Below are 17,940 nucleotides of genomic sequence, written 5' to 3'. Positions count from 1 at the left end.
GTTTTAACCTGATGTAAAATGTATAGAAGTCCATTACTGTATATAGTAACTGTTAAGTCTAATATACCCTAGTAAGCTATACTACTTTTTCATTTGGGAAGGTACGATCTGTGCAGTTTGCAATTCTGTTGAAGAAAGATGTTGAATCTATTTAATTATTCTTGAAAAATAATTTATTTCTGTGCATTTTTTTCCACACTGCATCAAATTAAAGTTGATTACGTCGATTAAGCATCATGAGGTGGGGGGTGGGGGGTGGTTACCTATTTTTTTTTGCTGGGAGTTTGCAACCCTATTAGTTAGGTTGCTTAATATTTCTGCTAAGTACTCTTTAAAATACCAGAATAGGAAGGATGGTGCAGGTTTAAGTTTATTAAATTGATCAGTATTGCTGAACTATGAAATATTTTGGATGCAGTGTATTTTTTACATACAGGTATAACAGAATAGCTTTAGTGTTGTTGTTTATTTAAACCTGAGTATGAACTTATACAAAATGCAGCAAGATATAAAAAAAAGTTTTATTGATTAAAAAACACACTATATCAGATTCATATCGGTATCGGCAGATATCCAAATTTATGATATCGGTATCGGACATAAAAAAGTGGTATCGTGCCATCTCTAGCCAGGATAGACCATTTTTTAGGATTTGTTTCTGTGTTTAGACCCCACACATAGGGGTGGGGGAGTCCTGTCAACAGACCTGTCATCAAGTTATTCTTATGACTGTATGTTTAATCTCTTAATCTCTGGTTATCTCATAAGGTCATTTGTTTTTTTGTAAAACAGGTTGCAGCATGAGCCCAGAAGCTCATAAATTTAGCAATTCCTGGCTAATTACATCCCATCCCCCTAAGAAATGGTTCTGACTTCCGAGAATTGCAGCTGTCCCAGTTTGCTGTGGTATTCATGGTTGTGGCTTTTTGGCTATGCGGGGTTTATTGTGTGATTTTGACAAACTGAGTTATCCACTTGCTGTGTAGCGTTTGGGTCTGAGGCAAATTTGCGAAGTGTGGATCACTCATTGAAGGCTGGACCAGAGATTTACTTAGGACTTTTTTTTTTAATAAACTTAATTCTAAATAAATATTTTTTTGTCTTTAAAGAATCTGTTGAGTGCTTTTCAGCCTCTAATAACTTGACCAGACCAGGTGTTCAGATTTTACAGAGATGGTGCTGCTTTACATTTTTCACTGATAAATAAGAAATTCCAGTTTTACTATAATACTAGCATATAGATTTTTTTCTCCTGTTCTGACTGTTCCACAAGTTTACAGACAAGCATGTTTTTTGTTAATTTGTTTGTTTTTCAACTATTTTTCCCGACACCTGCAGTGCTCAACCTTTTCAACAAAGCTCATATTTATCTTATTTCAAACACCACCGGAAGTTGATTATTTTGTCCTTGGTATATTATGAGTTAAGGTTTGAGATCAGCTACAATTTTACAGTTCAGTAGTCACAGCTTTCTTCTGAGGCCTATAAACCCGATTGGTTTTCTTGGTATGTTCAAATGAGTATGACCTTGTTGTAGAAGGACAATGGCTCATTGTTTTTGTCCTGGAATAACTAAGGCACTATTGAAACAAATATACACTTTACGAGAAGCTCAGTATGAAACGATAAATCATTTATTTTGAATCAGTAATTTAAAAATTAATCTGAAAATTGTATATCAATCTGTGACATCACCAGCCCCCTGAAGACATGGTCCTGCAGTTTGCAAACAGCAGCCAGTATTTTACTGCACATTTAATGTTAAGGGCCTAAAAAGGTGCAGACAGGCTGGTGCAGACTGGAAGAGATTCGCTGGCTTGTAGAAAAGAGTGCTATTCAATTATTAATTAATAAGCTATTACACAGTATTACACCACTGCTTGCTTCACATTTGTCAGGGTGTGTCCACGTGCTTTTATTTTGATAGTTGCACCGCTACTTCCTGTCTCTTGCAGTCGGTCTTTACAGTCCTTATAATTAGCTGCCTTCTGCTGATGTGGATGTGACACACAGTTGCGCGTCACAGCAGTCAGAGCAGCCTTGTAAATATCCGCTTAGTTGAAGATAAACACAAAGACTGATGCTTTTTTTTCGTTCTCCAAATTGAATGTCTACTTGCATCGTGCTCACCTCGTGCGATTTTCTAAACAAATTACATGTGATGATCCTTTTAAAAAAAACACAAGGCGTCGCATTAAATAGTGCTACAATTAATTACTACTAGACCGTGAGCTCTTTGTAAGTGTTGTGTATTGTAAGGGGCCATATTTGGAGCATTTTGTAAGTTTATTTTGAAAGTAGCCCATTTCATTAAAACAAAACAAAACGAAAAAAACAAAAATCCATCAGGCCTGATGTCACTGAAATAACATTATGAGATTATGAAATAAAGATCCATAACAGTTGATAACTCCAGTGCCATTGTATATAACAGATAGCAGCCTAAAAAATCTGCTGCTGCAAGTGAATTAGCGTATAGGCCTACTTCTTGCATGCGTTGAAGGGTGGAGTTTATAAAAGATCTCTAATCATGTTTAATGCAGCGATGGGTGGAAACACACACACTAGAAGCCCGTTAGTGCCACCAAGTGGTTTTTGTCTCTGTGATGAACTAGAAGAATCTTTCCTTAACAAAAGCTGAGGAGGCTGCTGCGTGAAAGGAGCGCTTGTTGTTGACTGTGGGGATTATTCAGACAACTCTTTTTTTTTAAAGCTTTCCTCAGTTTTATAGCTTCGTAGGTCTGTGTTGGACTCTGAGATTCTTGGAGCTGTACAAAAAAGTTTGATCTCATCCAGGAGTGTCATCTCTGCGTTTCTGACATGCGCCTCAGCCGCTCTGTTGCTGTCTTCATCTTGTTCTTCACAGGTGAGTTCATGAGACAAAACTAGCCTGTACGAGACAAGAAAACAAAATAAACAACAATTCAAATGTTAGGGGCTAGATTTCGTCAAAATACCACGTGATTAAAGTGCACGATGTACTTTCCTGTGATCAAAGGAAAAGTACAGAATCAACAAAGTAAAACTACTCCTTAAGCTCCCAATGCAAAATCGTTAGCTCCCAAGGTTTTGGATAGTGCATATTCTGTTAGCAGAAACTAGATGGTGAAGTTGAAACAGAGGCTGAAACTAACGAGCAATCTGCTGTTTCTGTTTAGCTATAGTAACCATGAAAACTCATATTTCCAAAGCATAAGTGACATCTCTGATAAAAATGGGAAGCAGCAAGTTCTCATATTTAAGAGAGAGAAACCATGAAATCTTTGGCAAGTAAAGAATAACTTTAACTTAAAATAATGATTGTTTTGTTTTAGCTCAATCAATCAGTTGTTCGACTAAAGCTATCTAGCTATCTAAAGTAATCTAAAGTAACTACATCTGTCTGACAGTGATCTTCTCTAAAATGTAGATATTTAGTCTAAGTTTAGTATAAATTCCTAGATTTTTACTTACTTAAAGTACTTTCTCAAGCATTGGTTTTGTTGCAAGTCTCAACTAAAACAAATTTGCATGAATATGTAATATATTAGATGGTTGGCCAAGGATCAAGTCACTCATCTTCCCTGCAGCTGGGAAATACCTCCTTCTCTGCAGTAAAGCCACTGGTATTAGATCCAGATGTGCTAAATTTTTGAGGTGAATCGATGCTCCATTTGTGCCTCTACAACATCTCCCAACATGCAACTGGCCAAAATCCAGGATAAGATGACTTTAAAAATGAGCTGAGCTTCATTTCTCTTCAGGTGTTCCTTCCCCATTTGCTGACCAAGCAGTTTAATTACAGCTCGGCTCCAGTTAATTACTGAGGAGTCCCCCTCCGGGCCAAATGTGCTAAAGCCTTCATTTAATCCTGCAAGATAATGACATGACCTGAGATTCCCCTCGGCAGCACATATGAACTCCAGTGATGATGAGGAGTGATTGAAAGGATGATGATGCTCGGTCTCTCAGCTTTGTCATTAGAGACAGATGAAATGTCAGATGAGCAGCAGCTTCTTTTTGGTCTGACTCATTTCTGCTGCATGGTCTCACTCTGTCTGCAGTGTGCATGTCTCTGCAGTAAAATCTGCCTAATGTGTGTCAGTGTCTGGGTATTCTGCACCCCTTAGTCATCAGAAGCAGCGTTTGAGTAAAAGCACCAGTCGGGCAAGCCTTTCTTTGTCATACATGAGAAAAAATTGATTCTCTTTGGGTCCGAGAACAAGTTATGAGGGGACTATTTTTATACATATTATCACAAAAGCTGAATGAGTAACAAGAAGTCTAATCTCGAAGGTTATGTTTGCCTATTAGGAAAAACAGCTCAAATCTATAGAAAACCTCTGTTTCAATTTTATCCATGTATAATCTCACATATCATTTTAATTGCCATATGCATGATAGTACACCCCACTTGCAGTAATGTCCATTTCTATAGTTGAACACTGCAGTGATTAGCCTGTTTATTTCCTGTGTGACTAATTCTCTGTGAGGGGAAATATTAGCCTGGGGAAGTGTATTGGGTGGAACATTGGGCTCTTTATAAGAAAAACAAAACAAACAAAAAACCCACTGACGGTGGGTTTAATCTGCTTGTCTTGGGAAGAATCTGGAGCAGAGTAGAGAAATTAAATGTATCATTACTAATAAAATGCTTTAAAGTGAACTTTATTAGCTTGCGACTAAGTTTAATGCTGAGCTGAAGCAAAGGAAGCAGAGCAGGAACTGAGAGCTGGGATGGGGGGTGGGGGATTGACAGACTGGAAAGTTTGGCACTCAGCTCTAAACACGGAGTCATTTTCAGGATACTGTGCCTGAGCCACAACTGCAGAGAAAGAAAAGTAACAGTGATTTATTGTGCAGAAAGTACAGTACAAGAACTGTTATAACATGGAAAATGGTGAGTAAGAGACACAATCGCCAAGTGGGTAATGAAAACATGCTGTTTGTCCTAATGTGTGGTGGAGTTAAAGTGAAAGTTTCAAAACATAACAAAGGCCATTTACATGCATCACCTCAAGAAAGCAAAGAGCCCCAGGAGTTTCCATTTCCTGATTGAAAATCCAGGTATGGACTGGAATATTATTTGAGTTGTGCTAAAGGAAGCTGAAAGGAGGTTGTGGAAATGAGAGTGTGCGGTGAGAAAAATTTGTATGTCTGCCTGCTTCTGTGTGACCTACATAATATGTGCTTCAGTCATATTATTTCACCCCAGCTGATGCTCAGGAGGTTTGGGGTTCGAGCTCTAGGCTTTTCTACATGTTGGCTTAAATACATGTCCAGGGGTTAGGTTGCTCCTGATGTTTCCACGTGAGTGTGTGAATGTTAGGTTAAAAGTGCTTAGGTGTTTTAAATATGTGTGAATGATACTTGTAGTAAGAAAGCTCAAAAAGAGTAGAAAAGTGCTATTTAAGTGACAGTCTATCTACCATAAAACCATGTGACATGTCTGGTTGTTTTTTCAGCTGGCTCTGGGACTACAGTATACGAAAATGAGTTTACAGAGGAAGATACGACTCCTCAACTGGACTACACAAGTGCGTATGGACAACAGACACTCACTGGGGCTGGGCCATACGTCAGAACATACCATCAAACAGTGTGCTATTAACGATTTGGCCTCTGTCGCTTATATGACAGTAGCTAACACATCTGGTGTCAAGAATAAGCAGTTTAGTAAGAAAGTCTCTGTTAACGTTTAGATTTTTGCTCAAAGACTCTTCTTGGAAACCAGATGATAAAGAGAATATAGATATTTATAGCCTGCTTACTTCTTTGGATCCAGGGTTATGCAATCCAGATGAAATGGTTTTTTGATTTTTGTGTCAGTCACTGCTGTTAAAGCCATTAAAAAAAAAAACTTGTGCAATTATTTATTTATTTATTCATTTTTTGCTGCCTTGATGTCTGGCTTAATCCTCTTCACAACGTTGCTTCAGTTCATTGAAGATTGGAGGCATTTGTTTAGGCACAGCTTTCTTAAATTCCCAACAAAGCATTTTAATTGTGTTGAGGTCTGTCAAACAGATGACCTTTCACTTGACTCTAGAATACTCTGTTATACATAGGAGCTCATGGTCGACTCAATGACTGCTAGGTGTCCTGGTCCTGTGGCTGCAAAACAAGCCCAAACCATCACCTTTCCATCACCGTGTTTGACACTTGGTATGAGTTGTTTATGCTGATATGCAGTGTTTGGTTTTCTCCAAATGTGACTCTGTGCATTACAGCCAAACGTTTCCACTTTTGTGTCCTCTGTCCAAAAGTCACTGTTTCAGAAGTCTTATGGTTTACTCAGATGCAGCTTTCTAATAATAAGCCATGCTGCCATGTTCTTTTTAGAGAGAGCAGGCTTTCTCCTGGCAACCCTTCCAAACAAGTAATACTTGTTTAATCTTTTTTCTAATTGTGCTGTCATGAATTTTAGCATTTAACATGCTGACTGAGGCCTGTAGAGTCTGACATGTAGCACATGGGTTGTTGCAGGTTCTTTGAAAACAGCAGTCTGACCTTGGGGTGAAATTTCTGGGATGTCGACTCCTGGGAGGCTTGGCTGTTGTCCTGAATGTTTTGCATTTATAAATAATCTTTCTCATTGTACAATTATGGTCATTTTGGAAATGACCATATGAACCTTCACAGGTTGATGGGTAGCAACTGCTTCTTTAAGATCATTCCTGATCAGCAAACTGCCAAAACTTGTGCTTTAATAGAGATGCTCACACTTTCTGATGAGTAGTACCTGGCTGCTATTTACTCTCCCTAACACTGTGTTAAATAATGAGATGGTGTAATATCTCATTTGTTATTGTTCGTCTCAGGTTGTATTTAGCCTGCCAAGGACCATGTGATTTTTTCTTATGTTCTGATATGTAAAACCGTAGAATTGAAATAGGGTGTATTTGCATTTTCACATGACTCCATTTTTTTGTGGTGCTTTTCATCTGGTTTCTTGCTGAAGTTTGAATCTTTGAACTCTGTAACAAAGACTGATTAACTGATATAGACAAGCACAGTCTGAAATCCCACTTTTCACATGAGTGAACACTGAGTCCAACACTCAGAGTCTAAAGAAATCACAGAAATCTGATTCTGGCTGCTCTTTAAAAACAGACCCTTACTGGTGCCATCCTCCGGGTCTGACCAACGGTGAGGTGACCTGCCACTCCCCTCGAGGCAGAGCCTACAGGAGCACATTGGGAACGCGTTGCCAGATGAGCTGCGATCGAGGGTACAAGCTGCTGGGAAGACGCTCCATTATGTGCCTCGCTAATCGCCGCTGGTCTGGGACTGCTTACTGCCGCAGTATGTGGAGATTTTAACTTAACATGTGATCAGTTTGGTGACACTCTTTGTTTTTCTGACCAAGAAAATCGATCAGCAAATATGGTGAGTGTCTGTTATTTGAAAATATTCATTACATATCATTCTTACTGGCCAGGAATTATAAAATCAGTTCAGTTCACATGTTCCCTTATTACCATGAGCACTGGAGTTGTTAATTTTATTCACTGGCACCACATGTAAGTGTTAATCCACTGCTGAAAATAGTCCCCAATTACACTTTTTTTTTTTTACTCTTTGAGAGTAATAGTTGCTTAAAAATGCAGTTCCCAGTTTGAGCCTTTTTAACAGCTCAGAGAGTTAAATCAGGTCCTGTTTTTAGATATTTTCTTCACACGTGCTCACACTGTTAGTGTTGTTGATACTAAAAATAGAAAATCACCAGCCAAACCTTTTTATTCTTGGACTTTCCTGGGGTGGCTTTTTATGATTCACAGTTCAAAATAATAAATTGTTCTTTTTTTAATACTCTGAAGCAGACTCCTTAACAATTTTTAACCTTTAAGGAAAGTTTCTTTTGATTGCCCCCTCCCATACAGAAGGTTTGAAAAGCAGATGGGTGGGGCTTACAGTGGAAAGTGTGAGGCTGACATGTCCATATTAAGGATATCTGCTGTCAGTGATGTTATATAGACCCAAGACAACAAAATAATCTAAAACTAAATGTTTAGAGCAGTCTGGTTCTTACTTGAACATACACTGAGCTCATTAGTTAAAATTTTGACCATGTTTAGTATGAACAGCCACCACTGTGGCCATTTAACATACTCTCTGTGTTTCCATCAGAGATGCGCTGCCAAGTGCTGCCCCTCATTTACCATGGCAGGTACACCTGCACTCAGGGCTTTATGGTGGACTCCAGGTGTGACTTTACCTGTGACACTGGCTATCGCATTGAAGGAGAGCCATCACGCATCTGCCAGCACAGGGGGTCATGGAGCGGAGTACAGCCAGTGTGTTCAGGTACGCAGCACAGTCTCAGTGTGTAGATCCAAGTGAAGCCGACCAAATGTTTGGAAATTCTGTCAACTGTATTTTTTAACTTACTGCCATACATGGACTTTAAATCAGGCCATCTGCTCTGGTGTGGTTATCCTTCATTCCTTCACAGGATTGGCTCCTTTTACAGTCTCACAAAAACAAGCATATTTCCTCCTCGTCTGTTCTCTGGACTGAATCCAAACTGTGGCTTGTTGCTTTCTGAATTAAATTCTGCTCTTTATAGCTGTAGCAGTTGGGCCATGCTGACAACATGCCTGCTTCCTTCCTCTAATGCCTGTATTGCCATTATTTCAGATACTGATCCTCCAAAAATAAAGTGTCCTCCATCTAGACTCAAGGTCGCTGAGCCTGGAAAGCTCACCGCCAAGGTGACCTGGGACCCTCCGACAGCCACAGACACTGCACACAAGTCACTCGAGTATGTCACCGACTTCCTTTATTTCCCTTTCCTGTTCATTCTTAAATGGATTTGAACATTTTGTTGGCTACTGTGTCTCTCTCCAGTGTGATATTAGTGGGCCAGGAGCCAGGCACTGACTTTAAAGAGGGACTTCACATTATCCGATATAAAGTGTACGATCAGGCCAGGAACAGAGCTGCCTGCAAGTTTATATTGCGTGTTGAGGGTAAGCTGCCAAACCTGATTTCTTGAGTTACTATTTTGTTATCATTGTTGTATTTTATTTACATGATTTTGTTTTCCATTCAGTGAGAAGATGTCCAGAACTCTTTCCACCCTTGCATGGTTACCTCAGCTGCTCCTCCGATGGGAACAACTATGGTGCAACGTGTGAATACCACTGCGAAGGAGGATACGAACGGAGGGGGGTGTCGAGTCGTGTCTGCCAATTCAACCGAAGCTGGGGCGGAGATCCTGCTGAGTGTGTTTGTGAGTACTGAGTCTGCAAATAGGTGACTTTAAGATGACCGTATAACAGTGGCAAATGTACCAGACTGACACAACAATATAATAAATAGAGTAAAAAACAAAAAAGCATTCACAGAGAATGAATGATACACTAGCAGATCTAAAAAGAAAGTTATAGTTTTGTAATTTATTTAAGCATGTCAGACTTTCATATATTGTGCAATATTTCAAGTCTTTTTTCGTTTTAATTTTGAGGCTATCAGAAATGCAGCATATTAGATTATTCAAGTAATCTAGAAGAATTTACCATACAGCAATGCCTAACTTCTGAAAAGTATATTTATTCAATTCAATTCCGCCAAATCACAACAGCAGTCGCCTCAAGGCACTTTATATTGTAAGGTAGACCCTACAATACTACATACAGAGAAAAACCCAACAATCATATGACCCCGTATGAGCAGGAACTTTGGCGACAGTGGGAAAACTCCCTTTTAACAGGACGAAACCTCCGGCAGAACCAGGGTCAGGGAGGGGTGCCCATCTGCCGCGACCGGTTGGGGTGAGAGAAGGAAGACAGGATAAAAGACATGCTGTGGAAAAGAGCCAAAGATTGCAGTCAGTACTCAGTTGAGGCTCCAATAACATGAATTAGTGCATCAACTTGTGGCACTGCCGAGGTGTTTTGAACCTCATGTTGCTTTGATGGTTGGTTCAGTCGAGTCTTATCTACCTCTTGATAATCCTGCATGGATACTCCATGTTATTCAGGACAGGTGAGTTGACTGGCCACTAAGCAACAGTAATAATATGGTAACCATCGGGTAGCGGTTTTGGCTCTGTGGGAAGGTGCTAAGTCCTGCTGGAAAAGGAAATGAAGTGGACCAACCTCCACCAACCGGCAGATGAATCGCAGACTGCAGAAACTTTACATTGGACTTCACACACCAGGGATTCTGTATCTGTCCATTGTTCCTCTAGACACCAGGACTTAGATTTACCAATGAAATGCAAAAATTACCTTCATCTGAAGAGAGGCCTTTGGACCACTGAACAACAGTTCAGTTCTTTTACTTCCTAACCTGGGTAAAATGCTTCTGATGTTGTCTTTGGTTCAGGAGTAAATGGTAAATGGCCTGCATTTGTATAGCGCTTTTACTCAGTCCCTAAGGACCCCAAAGCGCTTTACACTACATTCAGTCATTCACCCATTCACACACACATTGGCAAGCTACATTGTAGCCACAGACAGAGGCGAGGCTGCCAGACACTGGCGCCACCGGGCCCTCTGACTACCACCAGTAGGCAGACATGGGGTTAGTATCTTGCCTGAGGATATTTGGCATGCAGCCAGGAGGCAGCCTGGGATCGAACCACCGACTTTCTGATTAGTGGCTGACCTGCTCTGCCACCTGAGCTACAGCCACCCCGTAGCTTAATATTAAGACTGCTTCTTTCCCTGAGGACATCTGTGGGTGGTGGCTCCTGATGCTTTTCTTGACAGTCTGCTCAAGGCTGCGGCCGTCCCTGTTGCCTTTGCATCTTTTCCTACCACACTTTTCCCATCCAGTCAGCTTTCCGTTAATATGCTTCGATACAGCACTCTGTGAACAGCCAGCCTTTTCAGCCATAAGTTTCTGTGGCTTACCCTCCCCATGATCGTCATCTGGACAACTGTCGAGTCAGCAGTGTTGTGGTAGTGTGTTCTAAACTAGATTGATAGGTATATTGTATTTATACTGTTTGAAAAATCATTCATTCAAACTCAAAATGAAATCTTCAAATCATTTCAGATACTGCACTTCTGATTTTGTGAGCTGTAACCAACAATCATCAAAATTCAAACAAAAGAAATGAAGCTTGTAAGATTTCACTTTACATCAAATGACTATATGAAAGTAACTTTTCAGGATACTTGCATTTTTTGCACTAGTATATTCTAGTTAATAAACAGTTGTTTATCATGGCTGTTTTGCATCAACCAGCAAATATTTTATATACAGTGAGGTAGTAAAGTCCAGTGGTTCCCGACTTAAGGGGAAGGCACCCCACAAAGATAATTATTAGAGGAATAAAAAGTTCCACTTTACAGTTTCCTCTGTCCTTTTGTTATATATGTTGTGACAGATATTCAGAAGCAGGAAAGTTTTGATGGTGTCTAAAAGCGTTGATGAGGAGTGATGATTACACACTTGCTTCTAAAGAAGGTCAGACCTGAAAAGGCTGAACAGCGCTGGTTTAATCTTGAACAGCTCGTGCGATTTTATGCTTCAGCGAAAAAATTAATACATTTTAATTTTTGGAGATTTTAGCCAGAGGTGGGGGATCTGGTTAAAGTCTCCATGCTGGCAGCAAAAAGTATGAGATAGAAGAGAATACATCTGAAATCTATACATTATTACAGTATGGAGTGCACTGCATACATAACAGAATGCTTATGTATGTGCTTATGTACATATTGAGAGGTATAAGTGGAGGATGTAACTATGACCTTTTGTTTGTAGCAATTGAGATCAAAGCCGATGTAAAGACAGCGCCAGCTCTCCTGGATCAGTTCTACGAAAAGCGGAGGCTGCTGATCGTGTCTGCACCCAACATGTCGGACCCTGACTACCAGCTCCAGAACATCATGATACAAGTGAGACTTCACTTGATCAGCCCAGTAAAGCTTCTGAAGCCGTTTAATAAGTAACAAGAACCCAATCATGTGTTTCCCCTTTTTCTGCTTCAGAAAGCAGATTGTGGATTAGCCCTCCGGCACGTAACCGTGATCGAGCTTCTGGGCTCTCCTCCTCGTGAGACTGGCCGCATTAAAGAAAGTCTTCTTCAGCCTCAAGTCATAGAGGGTTTAAGGTAATAATTTATTTGTTCAACAGTTTTATGGTTCTTTTATGGTGACTTTAAAAAATCCATCCTGAAATGACTTTATAAAATTTCCATTTCACTTAACAGTCAGCAGTCATTTTCACAAACTTTAAATGTCAGGAGTCTCCTAATAAAAAGAGAGTCTCCATTCAAAGATTAACACTTCTAAATATAGCATAATAATCACTTCAATGGGATTTCAACAGAACCGACAAAACATCAGTAATAAACATCTGGCTTTTGGTTTCCCTGAGAAGCACTGCGATGCTTTTGAAGCTGAGCATTTTGCAGTAAAAATAAACATTAAAAAATAATTCATCTTAGGAAGTGCCTCGATAAAGATTCTTTCCTACAACTGTGCAATTTGAGTAAGAAGCATTCCTCAGTTTTTCCGGACTGGAAACTCTTCCTAACCTAAGGTCTCTCTGCAGACACACAAATCCTATAGAGTACTGAGGTAAACTGAGTGAGCAGAGCACCAATCATCAGGGGAATTCAGACATCAATAAAGGGACATGTTTTATCTGAACATAGCTTAGAGTTGGAAGGAAATACATCTAATTGTAATTGAAAGCAATGAGTTGAAAGCCAACAAGTATAAAGCTGCACTAAACAATACTCTTTTTAATACAGTGACCGTGCACTCTCCATAGACTGTATATAAATGATGGCTGTAACTACCTTACTATTACCCATTGGTTCGCTAAATCCTATTTTGAAGACTTGTTTTGAACATTTTGGCTGTCACCAGCTTATTCTGAGAATATATTGATCACAAGGCAGTCACGTTATTCCAGTTTAAATGGGATCATAATTCACTTGTTTTTTTGTACTAAAGACATGAAACTAGTGATTGAAACCACAAACCAGAAATATTTTAGGATCTGTGTTCACATATAGTGTTTCTTGGGGTGGAAGCAACCTGGCGCTAATTATATGAGCGCTTCTGTGAGGAGTTTATTGTTGCTAAAAATGATCTCCTCCATCACTATTTACAGTGCTGATATTGTAAATTCTGCCCAATGTTGAAAATACTGTGTGTACAGTGTTTTGTACTGAGGATTTGAAGTATAAACAGCACCGATCTTCTTGGTATTTGTGTAGAAAACAGATGCTGAGAGTCCAAAAAAACACAGACTGTGGACAGAGGCCTGTATTGAGGCCATAGACACAATAAGAAGTGGGGTCTGTTTGCTGACCCCCCTACTGATCATTAGAAAGAATGTAGGTTAGGGCACTCAGATGCTAACTCTGAAGTTTCCCCTCAGTTCTCCAGAGTGTTTTAGACTTCCTTATCCTTGTTTTAGTTCTAGGGAGCACAGTTCCAGTCCCTCATCGCTATCATAACCTTTTCAATCGTAGGAGGCAGCTAGAACCGAAAACTAAAAGCTAAATGTATCCAAACAACAAAGTTACCAGGCAATGAGCACCCTGAGGCATTCAGAGCTGTAAAGCTTGAATCAATTTCTCAAGTCTCTAAAAAACATGCCTGACATTATTGTAATAATTTTATATGGTGTTATTCTGTGAGAGGCTGGGAGGCCCTGCAGGACCCAGAATTTGATACGTGGAAGATAATGGATGGATGTTTTTAAATTCAGGAATCAAGTGGCCAAAACTAAAATAGATAATGCAACTTTTATACTCTAATCTGATCATTTTGAACACCTAAAGAATGATGTATGACTACTTTGAGAAGGCAAACCTTGAAGCAAAAAGTTGACTTTTTTTAACCCTCATAATGTCCTCCCGATTTCCATACACCTGTGGTCCTCAGGGGTCAAAAATGTCCCCACTTCATTTGAGTGTTTTTTAAAGTATAAAGTATAAATTGACAATCAATTCAGTGTTACATCTTAGTTTTACTTAAGACCAACACATTAACACAAAATTTACCCAACATTATACATTTTAGGGCCACCAGACCTTGTTTACAAAAAATACACCCTGTTTTTTAAGCGAAAATAAAACAAGAAAATGAAATATTTAATTGTTTCGATAATTTTGACTATCTGACTAACTACAGAGTGCTGTATGTTGAACTTTAGTGAGAAAGTTTTTTTTGAACCATTTATAATTTTTAAATGGCAGCACATAATCACACCTGTGGTCCTCAGGGGTCAAAAATGTCCCCATCTGGTTTGATTGATACTTAATTACTATGAAGTGGATTTTTCCCCCACTTTTAATTAAAACTTAATTCAAACATTTTGACACATTTTTTTTTTATTCCATTTCAAATTTAAGTCTGATAAATCCTAATAAAAATTAATTTTTTCTTTGTTTTCGGGTAAAAAATAAATCAAATCATCAGTTATTGTGATTATCGTTTCACAACCAGAGTCGGTTGCTTTAACAGATGATCACAGACGGGTTTATGTCAAAGTTAATTTAGAAAGCTGTTTTTAAACTACTTCAAGTTTTTTACTGGCAGCAAATAATCACATCTGTTGTCCTCTGGGCTCAAAAATGACCCTGTTTGCTTTGACTGTTTATAAAGCCATAAGTATAAAATATCATCCATCTCTGTGTTTCAAGGTTTTATTCAACTTTATTCCAACTCATTACCTGACAGTTTTCTATGTTTTGGCATGGTAGGACACCAGGGCATGGGTCTGAGTGAAGGCAAACTTTCATGAGGACAAAGGCGTGTCCATATTTGACACAAGTGCAGGAGGAAGCTCAGGTTTATTCCTCTGTACTGGTCCCATCATGGACAGCTTTCTTTTCTGCAGTTGCAGGCAAGGGTCATATACAGTAAACAAGTTGTTACAGGTGATTGTTTTCTTTTGGAAACCTGCAATGTTAGGGACAACTCGCGTGTCCTGACTGCAGGCCAGACGGTTTGCCATCGTACACTAGCATGTTCCATGTACAGCTGGACCTGCATCACATACTGCCCATGTTTTTATCTCATAGTTCCCGGTTTACTTGGGATGTTCTGTTGGAATAGACAGAGTCCTCTGAAGGGAACTTGGTGCTCATACACAGTCACATCAGTACCAGGATCTTACATCAACAGCAGGAGAAACACCCACTTGTTCCATACACCTCAAATGGGAGCACGTTTGTGTCATGAACGATGATTATCTATTGTGTCTTTATCAAGAAATTATATCCGTTTTGTGCTTCTATGATTAATCTTGTGTCACCTTTAAAACTTCTCTACCAGACTCAGGATGTCATAAACTGGCCGTAGCGACTTTACTGGATGCGCGGCAGTAAGAATCAACATACCCACATATGCCTACAGCTGCATTCGATCCATTTTTCTTCCTCTCTCGTTTTCCCTCCTTGTTTGTCATTGAGTTGGCTGTAGAGCAGGTCATCTGCTAATTGGATGGTTGTTGGTTCAATCTCTGTGTGCTCTAGTCTGGAGTTCTTACCAAGGTGTCCTTGGGCAAGTTACTGAACCCCAACTTGGTCTCTGATGCATCCATTGGCATGTGAACGTTAAAAAGCAGAATACAAGCAGAATACACTGTGTGTAATGCTTTCAGTACTCGAGTAGAAAAGCCACTGAAGGAGTATGGGACCTGGCATCTGTGCTTGGACCGTGGTAGATTGTCTTTCTCTGTGACGCATGAGAGAGTCATGCATCGTCTGTCACTGGGAAGGACAGAAGACCAGATCAATGTTTCCTCACATTACTGCAAATATTCCTCTGTCTCAGCTGACTCCTCTTTCCTGCTTGATTCTTTGTCTTCATCATAATTGAAATGGATGATGTGCAGTCCTCTGACACATCTTCTATTTCAGTTTCACATTCTGAAAACTCAAGAAACTTCCAGAAGCCTAGTCACTTTCTTTCCAAACTCCTCAGACAACCATGTCCTGGATGCCTGAGAACCTACTTGAACATAGTTCAGATTCTTCATCACTTTTCTTCACTTCATAGCCTTCTTCCACTTCTGCAGGTGGGTGATGTGCTTTTTCAGAGAAAGGGTAGCATGTGCTCTAAATATTGACAATATTTTCTATATCTTCTAACCCTGGATCTTCCTGAACATTGATTCCCTCTAGAGGACAATATGTGCTTTGTCCTACTGGTCATTGCTTTGCACAACATGGTAAAAAAAAGTATGCTCATCAAAGTATGCAAATCTCTAGTGCAATGGAGGCTTGTGAGCATACTTTCTGTGTATGTATTATTGTAGGGTCTACCTTACAATACGAATCACTTTGATGCGACTGTTGTTTTGATTTGGCGCAGTATAAATAAAATTTCATTGAATATAGAGCACCTGCCTCCTCATTGTCCTGCCTGTTGTTGTGGTTGTCATGACCAGTGCTTGACCCCACACATCAGTGATCCAAGATCAAAGATGTTTGAAAGCAGTATGTTGTGAAAATATGGCCCTTTGCAACACTTTGTACTTTGGGGTCATTTTTGTCCACCAGGACCACAGGTGTTATAAAATCCAATAAAAACCCCATAAATAAATCAAATTACTTAAAACTTATTCCAATCATGCATAGTATAGTAATAACTTCTGTTATTTTCAGACCATTTGATGAATAAAAAACACATTTTTGATAGCAAAAGATTTCTTTAGAGGACAAAAATGACCCAAGGACAACACAAGGGTTAAGCAACATTTGCCAATTATAAATAACCAGATATCCAGAATATTACAAGGATGAATTATATATCATCCTTGTAATATATATAATTACAATTAGAGTAAAATGACAAAATGCAGACTGTAAAACTTTGGTATTTGTAATTTTCACTGTAGAGGATGTGTTAATAGCTCTTATTGGGTTTCTCCACAGACAAGCATTCAGAATATCCAGAAGCTACTTCAGCATGGTGCTCCTGGATGAGCTTGGTCTGGACCGAGAGCGCTTCATTTCCCCCGTGGGTTCAGATGAGCTGTTCTCCTACATCGACAGTTTCCTGCTGGACGAAGAGGAACGGGAGAAACTGGAGCTCCGCAGCGATTTCTGTGACTAATTTAATAAACCTCTGTCGTTGCCACAGCAATGCACTCATCAGAATTACTAACACACAGTGAGTAAGGACAAACAACCAGAAACCAGGTTCAGAGGAACATTTGAAGCGGGGAAAAAAAAAGACAAGACAGCAGTTCCTTGTTTTAAAATGTGATTATACAACACTGAAGCGCAAGCACTGTTTGCTCTGTATTAAATCATCAGCCAAAGGGGTGCTGACGGCAGAAAGCGTTTGCTACAGAAAATCTAGCATTTAAGATTAGAAGTAAAACACACCAGCAAATATGTGTATATATACACATATAGAAATGTAGATATGTATTTGTATGGAGCTTCTTTATTATCAAAGAAAATTCCCAGCTGGACTCAGATGTAACCAAATTCCTTCTAGAAGCATCTTTCACCACATCCATACACTGAAATGCTTCTGAGCTGTTAGTCTGAAGCAGTATATGAATCAACTTTAATTCAATAGGATATAAACTTGCATGCATAACAAGTCAGATCTGATAAATATAATCACTGCCAACTTTGCTCTGAAGGTTATAAAAGCTTTAATCTCCTAAAAGTTATATTTTTTACCAACATTAAAAAAAAAGGAAAAAAAGTGTAGCGTGTGTAGTGTTGCTCTCTTGTATCTTTAGTTTAAAGTGGAGTAAGCAAAAGAATGTCTGAGTTTAGTTTATTTTTGTTTTTTTGGTGAAGAGAGCATTGAGGTAAACAGTGTTATCAAAGATAAAATCTTCTTTATTGAAAAACTCATGCAAGTTATACAAATAGTAATGTAAATGCACTGGTATGGATTAAATAAAGCAGAATTTCTTAGAAGCGTCAGCTGAAATTCTGCATAACCAGTTTGTTTCAAATTGTTTTCCCACACCAGTATACATCTCTACACAAATAAAGAAAACTGTGAGAAATTAAGA

The 17,940-nt window shown here is 39.2% G+C and overlaps 1 protein-coding gene across 1 annotated transcript; it reads left to right on the top strand.

Moving 5' to 3' along the window:
- Window positions 1–2,527: 2,527 nt before the first annotated feature.
- srpx2 (sushi-repeat containing protein X-linked 2) lies at window positions 2,528–17,938 on the top strand. The gene is made up of 10 exons (XM_063494657.1): window positions 2,528–2,866; window positions 5,445–5,516; window positions 7,093–7,284; window positions 8,110–8,286; window positions 8,620–8,743; window positions 8,830–8,951; window positions 9,035–9,214; window positions 11,698–11,831; window positions 11,925–12,046; window positions 16,835–17,938. The coding sequence occupies exons 1-10, from the start codon at window positions 2,821–2,823 to the stop codon at window positions 17,013–17,015; spliced, it is 1,350 nt and encodes a 449-aa protein (XP_063350727.1). The 5' UTR covers window positions 2,528–2,820; the 3' UTR covers window positions 17,016–17,938.
- The last annotated feature ends 2 nt before the right edge of the window (window positions 17,939–17,940 follow it).

The sequence above is a fragment of the Pelmatolapia mariae genome, linkage group LG2, assembly GCF_036321145.2.
Source record: "Pelmatolapia mariae isolate MD_Pm_ZW linkage group LG2, Pm_UMD_F_2, whole genome shotgun sequence".
Classification (NCBI taxonomy): Eukaryota; Metazoa; Chordata; class Actinopteri; order Cichliformes; family Cichlidae; genus Pelmatolapia; species Pelmatolapia mariae.
Note: the sequence above shows the minus strand (reverse complement) of the source record. Positions and strands in the feature narration are given on the sequence as shown.